Consider the following 18,656-nt stretch of genomic DNA (forward strand, 5'->3'; position numbering starts at 1 on the left):
ACTGCCGATCAGCTGAGGTTACTCCAGGCACTGGTATTAGTACACACACCCAGACTGCAAGGAAGATTTGCAGTCTCTGCAACCTTACGCTAACCCCTTAAAGTCAGGTTTCAGAGCAGCACGGCTATCCCTCTTCCAGCTTATCAATCCTGTTTGGGTGATGAGTCCTTCCCTGTCTCAGGAAGGGGTCAGCAGTCACTACCACCTATTCCCCATGGTGATGTCACTTTTTAACTTTTGGGGTACACACCTTCCACATCTTTACTGGTCTCTACAGCATCCCTGTTCATCATCTGAATGAGTATCTGCCAGACAGTGGGATCCAGAGAATGGCAGCCACTGTCTTCCTTTCCTCCCTGCAGAGTGCCCAATCTCCCCCTTACTATTGGCACTGTGGCACCTTTCTAGTTTTTTGTCCTTGAAGACTTCCAAATGCCTTCCTGTTGATGAAGTCTCTGAGATCATTTGTGTTAGCTGAAATCACCAATCTAAATTTTTTTTATAAATTTTTCATTTTCTGTTAGAGGATTGGTTTTGCCACCAGATGGCAATAAAAGATGGGTGTGCTTGAGGGGTAGTCTCACAACAAAAAGATACTTGCATTAAAGCTCAGCAACTTCAATAGAAGAGAGCATCTGCAAGACTTCAGAAAAGAAATCAGAATGTCTTTTGAACTTTATGGTGATTTACTTGCCACTTAGTGTTCTAATTAACAGAACTGAAACAAATGTGGGTAATTGTACATATGGCTCATTCATCTACAAACGTCCACCTCAATAATGATTTTCAAAATCTGTTAATCTGCCGCTTCTTTAGCAAGGAAACTGAAGCAAGACCATAAAGAAAATCTAAAATTCCTCCAAAAACAGTTATCAAAACAAGGAAAATAACCCTCCTAGAGCCAACATATTTTAACATGTAAATAACACGTACCAGGATTTATATAGCAGGCAATGTATTTTTAACAAACAGAAGACCTAAACCAAAGGCTTCACCCAAAACCTAAGTACATTTTTTGATGTCACTGCTGTTTAAAAAACCATACTACCCAATCTCAAGAAATCTAGATAATTATTTCACTTCCACAAGCAGGAGAACGCACAGCAAAAGGATGAACAGATTGCCCAAGGTTATACAGAATGTGTGGTAACAGAAAAAAAAAAAAACAAACCACCAAAACAAAAAGAGGCAGGGGGGAGAAAAAACCCCCATCTCTCTGGACCTTCTCAGGCATTTCAAGCCATTGCCTTCCCAAAGCTTACTCAGCAGCACCATTTAAAAGTATCTATTAACTCCTACAAAAAGTATTTATCCTTACTGATGTATTAGATCAAAGAATCACCAAGCTAGGAAGTATAATGCAAGTTGTGAAACAAAAACTTGGAATGTTTAAGAAACAGGTTTTAACATATCATTTAAGGTATACCAACTCAAAGGAAGAAAAACCCATCAGCTCACTAGTCCTCCTTTAAGAAATTATGGTAACACGCGACATCGCCACAGGTTAGCATGCTTACCGGCAAAACTTGCAGAGAGAAGATTAAAAGTTGAAATGGAATTAATGTACCTTATGCACAATTCAGTTATGTTGCTCCAAGACTACCGAACACTAATGCTGCCTTAAAATTCTTGTCCAAGGTCAGCTGTGTACTAACACATCTTAAAGACAAACAGGGAAAAATCCTTCTAAAAGCACAACTACAGGAATACATAATGCATTCCTCCTCCTGAAAAGGAATCATGAGTAAGAAAATGAGAGACCAGCACTCTACACTCATTGGTAACTGCTGAAATATCACAACAGTTTAGCATTTAAAATAAACTATGTCTGGTGAGAAAGAATGACATCCCTGTATCTTACACAGCAGCAGTCAAATACTGGAAGAACCAGCATGACTTTTGTCTGAATTTAGACATCAGACTCTCACAAAACAAACTGCTCTCACATCCAACTTCTCACCCAGGAAAAGAGCAGGTGGGATTCCTCCTGTGTCCATCCTCTGAATGGCTAATTTATCTCAGCTGTCTTGCCTGCCTCGTAAAACCTGAAGGTCACCATCAGCCAGCCTCCCGGCTAACAGCACCCTGCCCACACCTGTGCCTTCTCAAAACTCCCTGAATTGCATCTTCCCAGATGGGACTATTTTCTCCAAAACCATTATCTACTCTGACCTCCTTCAGAGCCTGGCAACAACAAAGGCACTAGACCTGACACTAGACATTCCCATGCTGTGGAATTGCCCGGAGCCAAATGCAATGACCAGGGAGAAGAACATCAAGCTGCATTTGGATTGCTTAGCATGCTTGATGTCAGATGGGAACTTTTTTTTAGTTATGACTTCTGGGTGGGAAACAAAACTGTTTTACTGGAATTTAGGTCTGTTTATTACAGAACAAAGACTACACGCTTATTTGGTTCAATTCTCTCTTCCCACAAGACATTATATATGCCATTTTTCTTCAGCAGAAGAGGAGAAACTGAACCAAAAACATGAGACAAAGAATAAGAATGAAAACTTGTGACCCTTCTACAGGACTGCCAATGAACTACTTTGGGACAACTAAGGAGTATCAGCCTCTCACTGCAAGAAGAAAGCTACCTTGGGGCCTCAAAATATTTACAAGATGGAAATTTTTATTTCTTTTTTCCTCTCTCCTCTAGCCAGTACAGTACTTTATTGGATGCAGGCCACATTTACAATTTCATTTGAAATGCCGCTGGGCAGTCCCAAAAGAGACTCAAAGTAGGATAATCAAGAACAACTCAGAGGACTGTAAGTTATTTTTAACATCCATATTTTGACTTACTCTATGCTACTAGGTATTCCTCACATTATCAAAGTTGGAGGAAAACAGTCACAACTACTAAAGACTGACTTGTCGGTTGCAATATTTTTAATTAAAAACTTTGTCTTTGCCTCCAGGATTTCAGCAGAGTACACTGTTTGCATGGATGTGGAAGTGCAAGTGACAAAGCCATGTAGGAATTGTACTGTTCCCACCAAAATATGTTAGTGATTAAAGGAGGTCAACAGATCACTACAAAATAGCTTTGTACTAATTACACAGAATTTTTTAAAAAAGAGGAAGTAAACAAAATTATAAAAAAAAAAAAAAACAAAAAACCACCAACCACCACCCACTAAATACTCCATATCTCATGAGATAAATTTCTTAGTATTGAATTGCTTCATGTTCCCCCTTGCATATTCGCTGAGGTAACAGCTCTTTACCCAGATGTGTCAGATCTTTTGGCTGTTGGAGGGCCCTGATAACTCCTCACAACCAAATCCTGCTGCACTCTTCCATGACATGTCCAACCCTGATCATGAATGGTCAAAGTTTCTTCTTACTTGGGTGTGCACAAATGCCTCAGCTGCCAATCTTTATCCCTTAGTGGAATGACTCAAAAGAAGCTTTAATCTCCTCTGTCAATCAAATTCACATTCCAAAAAGATTCTCAGTGAGTTCCAAAGTGTTGCTAAAATATCTTGCAGTCATCTCTGCACGCCTACGTAGAAAGTGCCCTCTCCCTCCCAAGGAATACTATAAGATTAAGAATAGTTACTTTTAAAAAAGTCAAGAAAGATCCTAGGATTAGAGATCAGTTAAGCTTGCTACAGCAGCAAGAACCTGATACGGCCCTCTAATTACTTTCTATAACAGTTTAGATAATTATGGACTTGATAAAAATCAGTCCAGCATCTGCTTCCTGTAAAAGAACACTGTGTTTCCCTAAGCAGTTTTCTTTATTTTCTTTTTTTAAAATTAGTTCGGAAAGATAAAGGTGGCTTAAAAGATAAAGTTATTTGGAATTTCACCACCAAAAACAACAACAGCGGAATAATGTTTACAGAAAGTAACAAAATAATTAAAGCTTGCATTTTAAAGGTCTTGGCACCTAATCCCAAACAAGAAATAGACAGCATTTCCCAAAAGGAAAAATATGTCTTGACATCCAGGAAACATGAAATTAGGCTGAAGCTCTGGTCTCCAGAATTTTTTAAAGTTTTTTTGTGTTACTTCAGTTATAATGAAGAACTACTTTTCAGCAGAGAAGGTACCTATACAAAAACCTAAAGGCCTACCTAAAGCTGGTAATACCATGTAACATATTAACGGGGAAAATACCAGAAAGAGCAAGAAGCCCTTTCATTGCCCCCTTAACCAAGGGGCAATGATTACTTTACAAAATAGGGCAATACAGAGCAGTCAGGGTAAGTTTAGGATGGATGTCCAAGAATAAGTATTTAACGTCCTGAGGTTACAGTGTAAGAGTTTACTTACTAATTCCTATGTCCCTGCAGACTAGACATTTTGTTAGGAATGCCAGCACAGAGCTCAATTGTTTTCTTTCTTCTGCTATTACAAGGTGCTGGGAAAATTAGATGAAGATTCTCCATAGCTAGGCCTTATTCATGCATTACTGCGTTCTCTGTCAGAAATCAAAAGCCAGATATGCAGAAATGGCAAGTGTTCATATCTCCAACCAAAATGAACTTAATCTTTTAATATATATAAAGCACTATCAGTATATTACACACTTGAAAATCCTAAAATTTCTAAGCTGAGCATACAGAAATACTGAATTCCACAGTTTCAACAGCACTTTTTATTTTTAAAAGCTTTTTTTGGATGTTATTTCATTTCTTTTTATTATCTTAAGTATAAGTCAATAGTAAACCAGTGATTTTGTTGCTTACATTGGTTTAGAAGCAACAGCAACATTAGAATGATGGAAAGCTTTTATATATGCTAGCGAAGTGAGCTACACAACAGCAGATTAAGTGCCCCTTGGAAGAGTACAAAGTGGTGAATTCTGATGAAAGATCTCAATACGTCACATAGTTCAGTGGTATATACATGCTGTATTTTATTTTTGACCAGACAAATACACAGCAGCCTTGTTCTCCCCCAGTCTACCTTCTGCTCTACTTAGTGCAGTGAGCCCAACCAAAAAAGACAAGTCACGAAAACAAGCTGTGTGGAATCAAATCTGTGTGCACTGGAGCAAGAGTTAAAGGTAGAAGTACAGCCATTTTGGTATGTTAATGAACACAACTGTAAAGTTCATCAAGAAATTAATAAATCAAAGCTAATTTCTAAAACATTTTGTATGTAGTAATGTTTCTCCACTGCTTTAAGTCTGATATTGGATTAAATTTACTATGTGCTCTAGGATTTAGGTTTTACTGTTTTCCCAGAGAGGACAATGAGATTAGTCGGTCTTGAGCGTACAGTTTTGAAGCAGCAGACCTTTGTTCCAGACAGTCTAGTTGCATCTTTCTTCACACTGCTTAAGTTTTCTTAGATTATTTTTTTTTCCTCCTGCTGAAGCACTTCAGCACTTTGTCCAGGCACTGAACCAAAAGGAGAAAGAGGGTACCTGTTTTGGCAGTGATGAGTTGTAAGACCAATGGTCGTCTTGTTACAATTCCAGAACCTCGTGGAAGAAAATCCCTGGAAACATTGGAGAAAAAAAAAAAAGTTACTACCCAGAAAGCACTGTCTAATTACATAAGATATTGGACTAATTTGGAACCTTCTCTATACCTCCAGCTGCAATGAAAAGGGAAAGTTGGTGGGGACAGATTTACATCAAACACTAATATAAAGTAGGCCTGTTAATTTTGGTTCACAATAGTAGTAGGTCATTAGACAAATACATATTAAAACTAAATTACCATCTCCAGGCATTATAAATTCTCTTTCTTCATGACCATCACATATAACATTTCAAAACTCACCTGGCATAGTAAGAGTACCTGAAGCCATGCCCACATTTATCGGTCTCTCTAAATAAATGTGTCCTCACCCTATACTTGATGTGAAGAGTATATAGGCCTATGAATACACACACTCTCACACACCACACCAAAGCCTTGGCCAAAGCAAACTGCCAGCACTCTGCCCCTACTCTTTCGCACACTTAACTTCTGCCAGTTCAAACTCCCAAATAACTTTTCCAGTAACACATCTGCCAGAAGATTTTGAGTCAAAGCTGAACACTAGAAGTACTCTGGGACAGCAGGGGGAGCGCCCTTGGATCACAAAGCAAGCAATGAAGCAAACAGAGCAACTTCGTCGTATCATTATGCACCCCCATGATCCTTTCCATGTCTCCAAAGACAGGGAGACTCCCTATGCAACTGAAACCCTAGAAAACCTTTGAACCAATTGTTAGTTGCAAAAACAATTATCAGAAACCCAGAGCAAAATAACACACTTTTTTTTTTCCAGGGTCTTCCCCAGTTGCCATACCTATTAAACTCTTATAAACCTCAAGATGAGGTTCAGTGAGAGGCTTTGAAGAGTGCTCCCCTCAAACAAACATCTTCAGCAGAAAAAAATTCAGAGGTAAACAGTTTCACAATCCTACTTTTTCCTGCCTTAGCAGGGATGCTGAATCACCTTCTTGCCTGTCTTAGCAGCATTGCTAACTCACCTGTCCGGCTCAGGTGAAAAGCAATCCAGCAAATGGTTAGGGGATGAATCTTCAGTCAAATTGTGGAGCTGATCTGGGTGACCGTGTTGACAGATGCACTAGTGCCAGTACAAGGGTGAGGCAGGAATGTGCAGTGTGTTTGGAGGGGTGGGGAGAAGGACGAAAGAGTCAACGGAAGAAAGATACAGTCCTGTCAGCCCTTTAGACAGAACTGCTTAGATGGGGCTGCTCAAGCCACCGGAGAAACCACTTCTTACCTACAATCATTGCATATCTTCATACCGACCTTGTGCTACTTAACAGATGCCTGATGTTAGCAGTTTCTCTAAGGCAGCACACAAACCTACAAGGTTTAAAACAATCCTGGAAGGTACATCTATGAAAAATAAACCAAACAAATTTTTCATCAAACTTCAGGATATTTCTGCGAATCAGAGGATATTAGGTCTGAGGAACAGGACTGGCTGTCAGCTGTGCCCCACACCACTTTAGAACTCCCCAGCATTTTGAATGAAACAATGTTAACTTCTAGCTAAAATAATACTCTCACTTTCTCAATACCTGTTAATATGTGCTTACAGCATGATTACTCTGCAAACTAAAGCTAAAGCACACCACAAAAAAAAAGAGGCTGTTCAAACACAAGCTAGCTCGTTAACTTCCACACTCAAAAACAGATCTGCAGGCAAAAGTACAATTAATTAGGAATTCAAGTAATCTCTAAAACAAAGATAATGCAAAAACATCAGGCTACTGATTTAAATCTGCTGCAATGTTTTACAACACTTGAGACAGCAACAGGATACAAGTAGTAGTTTAAAGAGGTACTAAAAGCTTTCAAAATTTCAGTACCTACCAATGGAAAGAAACCTCTGTCTCAGTGAAGTGCCATATACTGATACTTTCTCATGGGGAAGAGAAGAAAATTTGTATAGGAACATACTCATTCCTCTGTATGCACTGAAATGACAGTAGCCCAGGATGTAGAAAATCCTCACCAAGATTACAATTTCATATATTGATTTTCAAGCATTTCATATCTGATTTTAAAACGAATCAATAAATCATTTTCCCCCAACAAGAAGCTAAAGAGAATTGCCATTCAGGACAAACTGATCACACAAAACAAACTAAGGTCCTCTATAGCACCACATGAGGCAGTAAAATCCTTCTTCAGGGAGTCAAAGGCTGAAAAGACTTATTGATTTTCTGCTTCAGACTAAGCACATTCAGAGATAAAGAACACTGCATTAACGTAACCCCTAGTTATGCAACGCTGACCTTTCCTCAGCAGCAAAATGACAAAAAAAATGTAAGACAACAATTTTCCTTCAGAACGTCCTCTTAACATGCCCAAAATAGATGCCATTCGATAAGCCTCTCTAATAAGTTCACTGTTGTCAAAAAGCCCATCATCTGCTCAAGCAAGCATCAGCTGAGAGAGGTTCCCGTTCAGCGAGAGGGTGAGCTGTGTTGATCACATAACCATCTAAACAGTGTGCAGCAGAAGGACATAAGGTCTCTGCTTCAAAGACACAGTCTGAAGAGGAAAAAATGACGAAGAATGAGGGTAACCAGGGGATCATGGGGAGAGTTCAGGAGAAATACCACCCCCATAACTGCTGAATGGGTATTTTACTTCTATGAAAGAGACATTGACCTCAATTAATAAATCTGCTTCCACAGGGACAAGAGATATTTATTTTTTTTTTAATATTTGAAATTTCAGCTTCAGCCAAAAGGCAAATGGCATCTGTGCACTTTCCCTGCGCAGCCCAAATCAGATGTTAACAAATAAATACATAAACCCTACTTCTATAAAAAGGCAGTTCTTTAAACACACACAGAAATCTAAGTTAAATCTGAGACATAACTTGCACTTTTTTAAGGAAAAAATAGTACCATATTACAATTCTAGCAGCAACGGAGTCAGATGAAATACTGTACAACTGCTTCTGCAGAAATGCCTGCTTTGACATCCACAAGACAGGATGCAGGTCTTCTGCCCCTCCTCTTGGTATGGAAAGCATTCTACACAGGGTTTGTTAGTGATGCTAAAAAAAAAAAAAAAAACACACCAACCCAGTGTATTAGGAATGGCCCTGCACCCCCATTTTCCCTAAAACATCTACTTAAATAAAATGAAGGAAAAAAAAAATTAGCTTCAGCAGCAAGAAATATAATACAAATGAACACAGCCAAGCCACAAAGGTTCCTTCTGACCAAAGGATGATGATGCCCCTCATTGCCCTGGGCACATTTAACATTCTTTTAAGGACAGGTTTGAGGTAGCTGCTTTTCCATACCTTTTGGTCAGTGTCTACAGATACGTTAAGTGAGAGCTGGGAGAAAAATCACATCAGAGTTGAAGCAGCTGCAAAGAAATCTATCTTAGAAAAAAGGACACGCCTGAGAATCAGTGCACGAAGACACCGACAAGGGAAAGAAAAGGCTGTCTTCTGTGGTGGTGGGAGTGAGCCTGTGAGTACCTGCGTGCACAACTGCAAGACCACAAAGGCAAGGTGCAGGAAACAAGAATGAAACGCATTGTACAAGAATAAAGCTAGGCATGAAAGATATGCTCCTTTAAAGGACAGGCATTAAGAATCAAACTACTTTTACATCTTTATTCCAGAGCATTTTCAGCAAAAGGTACTCTGCTGACAACAGCTATACTAGCTCAGCAGCAATGCTGCTGTGACATGACAGTTTGGAGACCGGCAGCAAAGCCTGTCCAGCGTTGCCTAGCCAATACCGAATGTAACAAATGCAAATAAGATGCAAGCAGCCAAGTCTTCCAGAACATCACTTCAATAACTCTTCAATCTTAGAATGCACTCGTCTGTTAGAATACCATCAAATATTTTCAAGAGCAAAATATTTTCAGGGCCACATAATTTTTACCCTAAAAGCTATAAAGTTACTCATGTCTTACTGCACAACATAAACTGTACTGTCTTCACTCTCTAACACTGCTCATTTCCAGTGTCACAGATCTGGACAAGTATACCTACTGAAATGGTTGTTTAAAGTGCAGAGGTAACAGATACGAGTTTGAATTTGACTTGCTAAAACCCAGGTCTCAAAAACTGATGTCACAGGATGGTGAAACAAGTTGTCAATGGCCATACCAACACCTTAACAGTTTATAGTACCAGGACAGTTAGGGGGCTGATCTTTGCTGCAGTAGACAACTCGGGGGGGCAGGAAATGAAGTTCATGTTTCTCTATGTTGTGTCTTTCTTTTATCATATCACCCTCTCTGACTGAAGGTCAGAAAGAAAATAAGCTGATAAAGTAATTAGACAATTCGTTAATGGGAAGAGTCCCACGGAAGTGATGGGAACACCCTTTCAAATCTCAGAAAGGCCAGAAACCATAGTGAAATGCTGAAAAGCAAACCAGACAGGGGCTCCTTCAGTGAGGTTATCTCATTATAATGCAGGACTATAGCTTACAAAGAAAAGTACACATATCAAACAAACAAAATATAAACATAATGTGTTCCAAGGAAATTTCCTCATAGGGGAAGAGTTTTCATTTAGGAGCTCTCTAGCACACTGGTAGTATTTTTTATGTTAAAAAAAGACAAAAGAGAAGAATCCTCAGTTTGTGTGAAGAGCGATGATGCATCACCACTTAAAATTGAATCATGATTTCAAGTGTAACTTAAATCTGCTTTACTTTTGTCAGTATAGTACTGAGAAATGTTCTGCACTTTGATCAGTTATATGGTCAGCATTATACAGTATAAATGGTGACTAATTTACATTAATACCAATATAATTCATTCATATAAAACACAGGGGGAATCCAGGAAATCAAATAATGGAGGAAAGTGTCAATGATTACCCAGTAACTGCATTAATTAAAGAGCTAGGAACAAGTAAAACTGATAGTGACGAACCGTCAAAAAAAAAAAATACAAATCAGAAGTCACTTCAAAGAAAAAGCCTCCACATTTTTCACAAAGGGTAGAAACAAGACAAGCTCAGGACAAGAGCCATAATTCTCTTACAGAAGAGCACAAATGACCCATATAAATCTATTTAATTTTGCCAAATGGCATCGGTAATGTTACTCCAAGTTTTTCCACTAACCTTCCCTCAAATGCAGAAAGGGATTCTATGGGCTGCTCACCTGAACAACACTGCTGCGGTAGCACTCCACACAGGCCTTTATTCCCAAGATTTGCCTGCACCGTAACTTCAACTGCAATCAGAAGCAGTTATGCCAAAAGTCAACAGTTTTCCTGTGCCTTTTCCAACACAGTGTTTATTGTTTTATACAACTCCAGCCTGGTGCACTAGAAACACTTGTAGCACTCGTGGCTCATACTGGCCACTGAACGGCCGTGTCTTGTGCAAAACAACACGCTGTTTCATAGTGAACACTTACACATGCCTATACAGCCAAGCATCTCCCAGTTCTGTGGCAAATGTACACTGTATAGAAGTACCACAAAAGGCTTTCATTTTTCTTGCATTTATCGTATTTAGCCTCAAAGCAATGTGCTACAAAAGAACAAAATAGGGAAAAGCATAGTCCGCTGTAAGCCAACAGAAGAGAGACGTTAATAATTTCTAGCCTCTTTCTTCAGATTTGCTTTCAAAACCCCATAAACCAAACCCAGTTAATTTATAACTAAAGAACACTTAATGCTAAAAATATACATCTGAAGACCTGTTTTAGCAGGTGTGTTCCTTCTATTTCGCCTGCTCTTGCTCCTGTGCTTACTCTCGTTGGTTTGCTATACCAACACTACAGAGGACCCAGCAGCAGATCCTTCATGCACTTTTGTTCATTACAAAGCAAAGTACATCCAAGTGATGGGAAGTATACTTTGCTTTTAAGGAGAGGCTTGCTTAGGAATTAAATTCGTAATGTCAAGTGAAGTACTTTCTCAGAGGAAGTTTGTCCTCACTGACACTAGACATCACTGTATTTTTTCTTCCTCAGTGGCTTTGGAAGCACAATTCCTCTACCCTCTGTTCTCAAGCACGTATCATTTTTTTTTCCAGTAATACTGTAGCATACATCACATTGATATTTGGCTATATATGCTCTTCCTCATTAGCTCAATGTACAGAGACCAGTTCTTATTATCAGTCACCACTTGATTCCTCACCTCCTTTCATTAGTTACAGAAGAGCAAATGCTTTTTGTTTTGGCATAATGTCTGTCAATCAAGAGGAGTCTCCCATAGCTTTGTTCAATGACTGCAAAATCTCAGCCTAACTAATGGGGCTTACATGAACATGAACAAAATAATTAATCTTCTTTATTGAAGACCAATGATACCTATCTTAATTAGGCCTACTAGGCAAGCTAAATGCATTAACAGGCTGTGGATTTTTAGTGATTTCGGATATATCAGCTCCTAAAGCTCAATACCAGTCTTTCCAGGGCTTTTTGTAAATCACACAGCGTAGATGCTGGCATCCTTATCATGACATGTTAGTGCTTAGTTCAAGTTCTCTAATGAAGTTTGGTCTCAGTTTGCAGTAACCACTCTTTGAAGGTAAATCTTCCTTCAACTGAGAGATCATTTTAATTAACCTGCTGAATCAAAACAGTAGTAGTAACTACACATTGCAGCCCATGCAGTTTGGGCATGTCTTTAGGGGTGAGGAACTGAGTGTCCAGACGTCCTAGGGCTGTTAACTATCTCTTCCTTTCAAGCAAGGCAGACAAACTTGGGGTGTCTTTGAGAAGCCATTTTCCAGCCCAGCAGTGTCCTTCATCACCACTGCTGAACTACTAAAACTGAACAGCCAAAGCAGGGATCCCCCAGTTATCACTTTCAGGTAAGCACACAAGTTGAATCAAGAATAATAAAAAAAATCTTGATACTTTTACACAGCACTACAACCTAGCAGCCTAAAAATGTCTCTTTGGGTCCTGTGATGGGTTGACCCTGGCTGAGGGCCAGGTGCCCACCAGAGCCACTCCTTCATTAGACAGGGGAGAAAAGGTATAACGGAAAGCTTGTGGGTCGAGATAAGGACAGGGAGAGATCATTCTCTAATTATCATCACGAGCAAAACAGACCGAACTTAGAGAGGGAATTCATCTTATTTATTACTAAGCAAAACAGAGGAATGAGAAATAAAATCAAATCTTAAAATGCCTCCCCCCCACCCCTCCCATCTTCCTGGGCTCAACTTCACTCCCGGCTTCAACCTCCACCCCCCCCAGCGGCACAGGGGGACGGGGAGTGGGGGTTACGGTCAGTTCATCACACGGTGTTGCTGCTGCTTCTTCATCCTCAGGGGGAGGACTCCTCTCATCATTCCCCTGCTCCAGCATGGAGTCCTTCTCATGGCAGACAGTCCTTCACGACCTTCTCCAACGTGAGTCTCTCCCACAGGGTGCAGACCTTCAGGAGCAAACTGCTCCAGCGTGGGTCCCCCACGGGGTCACAAGTCCTGTCAGCAAACCTGCTCTGGCGTGGGCTCCTCTCTCCACGGATCCACAGGTCCTGCCAGGAGCTTGCTCCAGCGTGGGCTTCCCACGGGGTCACAGCCTCCTTCAGGTGCCTCCACCTGCTCCAGCGTGGGGTCCTCCACGGGCTGCAGGTGGAATCGCTACACCCCCTCATCCTCCCTCCATGGGCTGCAGGGGGACAGCCTGCTTCACCATGGTCTTCACCACGGGCTGCAGGGGGATCTCTGCTCCAGTGCCTGGAGCACCTCCTGTCCCTCCTTCTTCACTGACCTTGGTGTCTGCAGATGTTCTTACATCTTCTCACTCCTCTCTCTGGCTGCAAAAGCGCTCTCTAACTGTTTTTCTCTTTCTTAAATATGTTATCACAGAGGCGCTGATTGGCTTGGCCTTGGCCAGCGGCGGGTCCATCTTGGAGCCGGCTGGCATTGGCTCTGTCAGACACAGGGGAAGCTTCTAGCATCTTCTCACAGAAGCCACCCCTGTAGCCCCCCCCGCTACCAAAACCTTGCCACGCAAAACCAACACAGTCCTCCTTCCCCCACTCCTTTATGAAGTTGAGGCCAACTACACAAAAATCCAGAGGGGAATGGTACAAAAAAAAAATCCACCAAAACAGACCTAACCACGGGAATATGGTTAGTGTTGACTCTAAAGGTGAGAAATAAAATCAATTTTTGAAAAGCCCTTGAAGAACTTGAAATAAGATGGCAATGGATTTCAGTCACACTAGCTGGGCACCTCCATAACAACCAAGTTCAGTGACAATGCTCAGGCACCACTAAGGTGAGAAAGCAAAGCTTGAGATTTCTTCTTCATGCAGAAGACTGGAGACAGAGCAGGCTTAAAAAACACTGCCATACTTCTCTCATATCTGGAAGACGCTGTCTTTAAGTAGCAGCAGCATCCCTGCTCAACAAGCAGCCAGAAATTATTAAAGTACACACTATAGGGCTATGAGAAAATCAGTGCCAAAAATTACTCTAGTCCCAGTGGTGAAGGCTTCTATTAAACATGACTGGAGTCAACAGGTTCTCCAAAGCAGGGGACATTTGAACAGAAGTCTAAGAAGGCACAGACCATTATTAGTATCCCAAATGAAATGACATATTTTGACAGCAGTGAGAGGACCTCACATTGCATTTCTGCACCAAAAAAGGCAAGCCTGTTCACTGCAGTAAGGAAAGAAAATGCACTTCCTAGTATTAAAAAAAAAAAAAAAAAAAAAAAAAACCTTTTACATGATAGAAAGCTTTCAGGTCTCAATAATGTTTATAGGACTGAAAATTTGCCACACACAGCTATGAAAAGTTGCCAGGCAAAACCACAGAAGTGGTAAGATGAACAGTGCTCTGTTTGCAGTGATTATGCTCAGGCTGTAGGCTTGCTGTATTAACAGCTCGGGAAGTTGCCAACGTGCAAGCTCGTCGGCAAGCCACTGTATGCACGATGCATCTGTCCTCCCTGGCAGGCATCCAAAGCTTTGCTGCATCATCCTAATTCCATTTGTGAAAATGCCCTTTTTCCGCTTTCTCTTTTAAGATTTTACAAAAGCTTCTGCTATTTCCTGCCCAACGGTGCTCTCCATCAATTCCAAGCGGCAGGTGGGAGGTGGAGAAACCACAAAACACACACACACACCCCCCAACAATTCTCAGAATTTTTGTGTTGAAAAGAATAAAGCAGACTTTGCAGGACAACTGTATTCTCCCTAATCAGATACGTTTGCTCTTAGGAAAGGACTAATTTGCATAGCATGTTGGTGCATAAAAGCCCATCCATTCTCAGGATGAATACTAATGCAGCAAGATTTTGTATCTCAATGCAAGAAATTAACAACAAAAATTCTTTACTCATTTTAAATTGTTGTCAGTGCTATAAATAGAAGTTGTTGGGCTTTTTTTTTTCCCATCACTTACAGCTGCCAAATACTATTAACAATGTTTCTTTAGAAAAGATTTGAGTAAAAAGTTTTCCTCCATAATATAATCAGATATAAACAGAAAAATATTCTGATTGCAGTGATCAGAAACAAAACAACATGTCCCCAACACTGCAGGCATATCAGCTACATGAAGCTAACTACTATATAATTACTTGCATTTAGCAAATAATTCACCTCTGGATACTCTGTCACAACAAAGCTTTCAGATATTGCAGATTTCAGCGCTGTCATCAAAAACCCAGACAAAAGAAGCTCCTGCCCTTCCTCTCAAATCGCACTGTCCTGAACTCAGATCCATCAATACAGACTTTTTAAAACAGTGGTATAGCATACAATCAGCTATGCCATGTCCTAGTCAAGGCCAAAAAAACTTTGCATTTTCAGAAGCATCATGAAAATAGATTCATCTCTTTTGTGGTGGGCAAGGTGTCAAACTGTACAATTATCTTTCTTGGTATAATAGAAGCCATTTCAGATTATTTTGCAGAGCTGGAATGTAACTGGATTCAACTCTTCTACTCCCTCCAGAAGGTATAGACAATGGGAACTGCAGTATAAAGACAGCCTGCATTTATAGACAGAAAGACAACTACAGAAGAAAGGGGGGAAATGGGGATGTTTCCAAAACAAGTGATTTGAGTCTTTCAAACAACTTCTCTTCTGCAGCCATTTTATCTCTTTTTACCTGTCCATTTATCTTTGAGCCTGCAGTACGTGCAAATGAATATATTGTCCATGTCAATGTAAAGTCTGTTTAGCTAAATATTGAAATTCAATATTAGCCATGATCTCCCATCTCTCTCTGCTCTCCAGAAACTGAATTATTACCACAAGAAAATTTTATACTAAAAGTCTGACCAAAACACTGTTTTATGCTGCTACTTCCCAGAACACTTAACAAAGTCATAATGCGGGAGGTCTCAGCCCAGACTCCTAAGGCTTTCCAGCCTATTTCCCAGATGTGACAGACATTGGGGATCTTCTGTCAACATTTATTTAGCAACTGAACAAACTAACAGGTGAGCACGCAAGGGCACAACACTGCCTCTGATGGATTATGCTAAAATTTCTTCAGCAGATTCCAGCTTGGCTGTTGAACAGATCTGGACCGCAGCCCATTTCATCCACTGTCATGCAGCAGAGGCTAGAGATGTCTTACTGTTGTTCTCGTGCTTGCCACGCAGAGCCCTGCCTATTCTGTGCAGGCGAGTTACAGACCATTTTAGAGCATCCTCTACAGCCAAGCACCGCTAAATATATGTCTACTTTTTCAGGCATCTGCACTGTACATAGTAAACAAAGTACTGAGTGCTTAAGGTTAATCTAGCTTTAATTATATCATCTCTGAGACTCAGCTGTATTACAGCAAATAGTAAATCTCTTGCATATCTGAAGCATGAAGTCTTGGTGATTTTCCACGGGAACTGGGATGCAGAAATACCATGCTAGGTATTGAATTAAAAGCATAACTTCCACATACAAATTATAAAAGCTGACATTATTGCTAGACACTTTGGTTGAAAAACCTCTCTTATCTACAGCTACAGTCTCCTTTGCATCCCAGAGGCTATCACAGACAACAGTACTTGGCAGTACATCAAAGCCCAGCATGCAGTTAAATGGGATTTTGCTCCTCTCTAGTTCAATAATGCTGCCTTGTTCATCTCAATGCAACTTGCTGAAGAAAAAGATGCAAGGTCACAGTTAAATAATGCTCATTTCCTGTTCTCAGCATATTTACACTAAAGGCTTTACACTGCAGATACACGGCATTAAAAGGATTCCCAGTAACCCGTTACACACAAGCACAGCAAACAAGGGAATTTCACAGGCTTCTATTTACTAGAAGGCCTTATTTTGAAATGCACTGTTTAAAAAAAAAAAAAAAAACAAAACCACAGAAAAAGCAAAAATGGCTTCTGCCTCTCTGTGCTTGCAGCTAGGCAGACATTGTTTAAGGAACCCATGAATACTTAAACGAGTATCATCAATTTTCTCACCGATGAACTGATGGATAGCAAACCACAAACACAATCTCTCTGAACAACTAAGCTGTTAGAGGCACAAACGAAACACCAGCAAGGGTCCATTTTTGGGAAGAAGAAACGCTGCTATGTCTCAGCTGTACAAAGCAGAATCCACTACTCAGTTTTGGTGCCATATAGGTATCTAAAGCAGCCATCACACAAAGCAGAGAAATGCATAACAGCAAGTTTTAAACTACAATCACAGTTATCCCACGCTGATTTTAAGATTATATGCTAACCTCTTCCTTTAGAAAGAGAAGCAACTTAAAAATAAGGAATAAAAATCTAAGTCCTACATACAGTTAAGACAAGAGTAAAGGCTCAAGGCACATGCATATGGATACAGATGCAGGTAATGTTTAAAAAACAGTTTGAGGTTACACAGTAAATTAGTGGCAGACAAGAGAACTGTGTCCATACTTCTACTACTCTGTTGCAATCCATAGCAGCATCACTCCCTATGTTTACAGGTGAGTATCCAAACAATCATATTGTTAACATCTATGTATCTAAACTGAAAGCCTTGTTTTCTATTTCATCTACAAAGGCAAACATAAACTTGAAACATTAACAGGAGCAATGCCCATCAAGAAACAGCAAGACTTCAAAGGTGCTTGCTATTTTTTGATTTCAGCACTACCAAATCCCAAGCGTGGGCTCATTCCTGAAGGCAGTAAATATTGGGATTTAGAACGTTATACAAGAGCCTAGAGAGTCAGACAATCTGCTGAATTCGTAGAAGCGTCTCTGTGTTAAGAAGTAGGAGAGTTTAGATGAAGTTAAGTGGATACCTATGGTCTGAAAAAAATAAAGAAAAAAGAAAAAACCCACATAAACCTCTCACTAGACGACTATTCGCCTTTAAAAATTACCAGAGGTGTGCAGTCACCCTCAGTACCTCAATGGATTGAACTTCCCATAACAAGTGCCACTGAATCTGATTTCTCAGAAGCCACTCAAGACCAGACTGGGGCAGGGGGAAGGATTGCTTTTTGTGGGGTTTTGAGGTTTTTCTGAAGTCTAGGTCTCAGACTTCAAATACTAAGCTTGTGTTCACTACATCACTACAATACCCTAATCGTATATAGTATGCCAAAGTTATATTAAGACCATATGTACATATATTCTCACAAGTACACTTTACAAAAGCATTAAGTATTACTTATTGATTTAACATCTCTGCAAACTGCTTGATACACTGATCTTAAATGCCAGAATATAGGTCAGGGCTCCCTATACTATGCCTCATTACAGAGTGCAGCTTTTCTTAAAACAGAAGAAATCTTTTAATTGGTAAAATTTAAATGCCAGAAGTATGAGACACAGATCCTCAAAGCAGTTTTAGAGGAAAACTTTTACTTTATATGTGGGGAGAAGAAAAAAAAAAAAAAAATCAGCATATTTGTTTGCATGTCTGTTTTTAACTACACGTTTGCTTTACTTTGCATTTATCAATTCTCAAGACTTGGTATAAAAATGAACTCAAAATCTACATCAGAGTTACATTTAAGGACAAAACTAAGCCATCTATATCTCATCTAAAAGGCCAAATTTGTTCTGCACCCTCCAAAGGTAAACATCTATTTGGGGAAGAAACCTAAATGAGCCACTGTCTCATTTGCTGCTGTTTTTATTTAATGGAATACCCAGAAACAATCCTTGCTTTCAGTGCACCAGACTACTTTGATAACTAGACTAATACACTCAATACAGCTGTACAATGGCTTAATTAGCCAGGAAAAGGAGTGGCTGATTCTCATTTCCAGAAGATCCTTAAGATTAAAAAAAGAATACA

At 40.0% G+C, this 18,656-nt stretch overlaps 1 protein-coding gene across 5 annotated transcripts in view; it reads right to left on the minus strand.

Annotated features, from left to right (window-relative positions):
* DNM3 (dynamin 3) overlaps positions 1–18,656 on the minus strand; it is a 183,153-nt gene that overhangs the window by 159,962 nt on the left and 4,535 nt on the right. For all 5 annotated transcript variants that reach the window (XM_075760263.1, XM_075760264.1, XM_075760262.1 and 2 more), the window contains exon 2: positions 5,387–5,460. In XM_075760263.1, the coding sequence (XP_075616378.1) occupies positions 5,387–5,460 (74 nt within the window). The remainder of the gene's footprint in view (positions 1–5,386; positions 5,461–18,656) is intronic.

Source organism: Balearica regulorum, chromosome 8 (assembly GCF_011004875.1).
Source record: "Balearica regulorum gibbericeps isolate bBalReg1 chromosome 8, bBalReg1.pri, whole genome shotgun sequence".
Lineage (NCBI taxonomy): Eukaryota > Metazoa > Chordata > Aves > Gruiformes > Gruidae > Balearica > Balearica regulorum.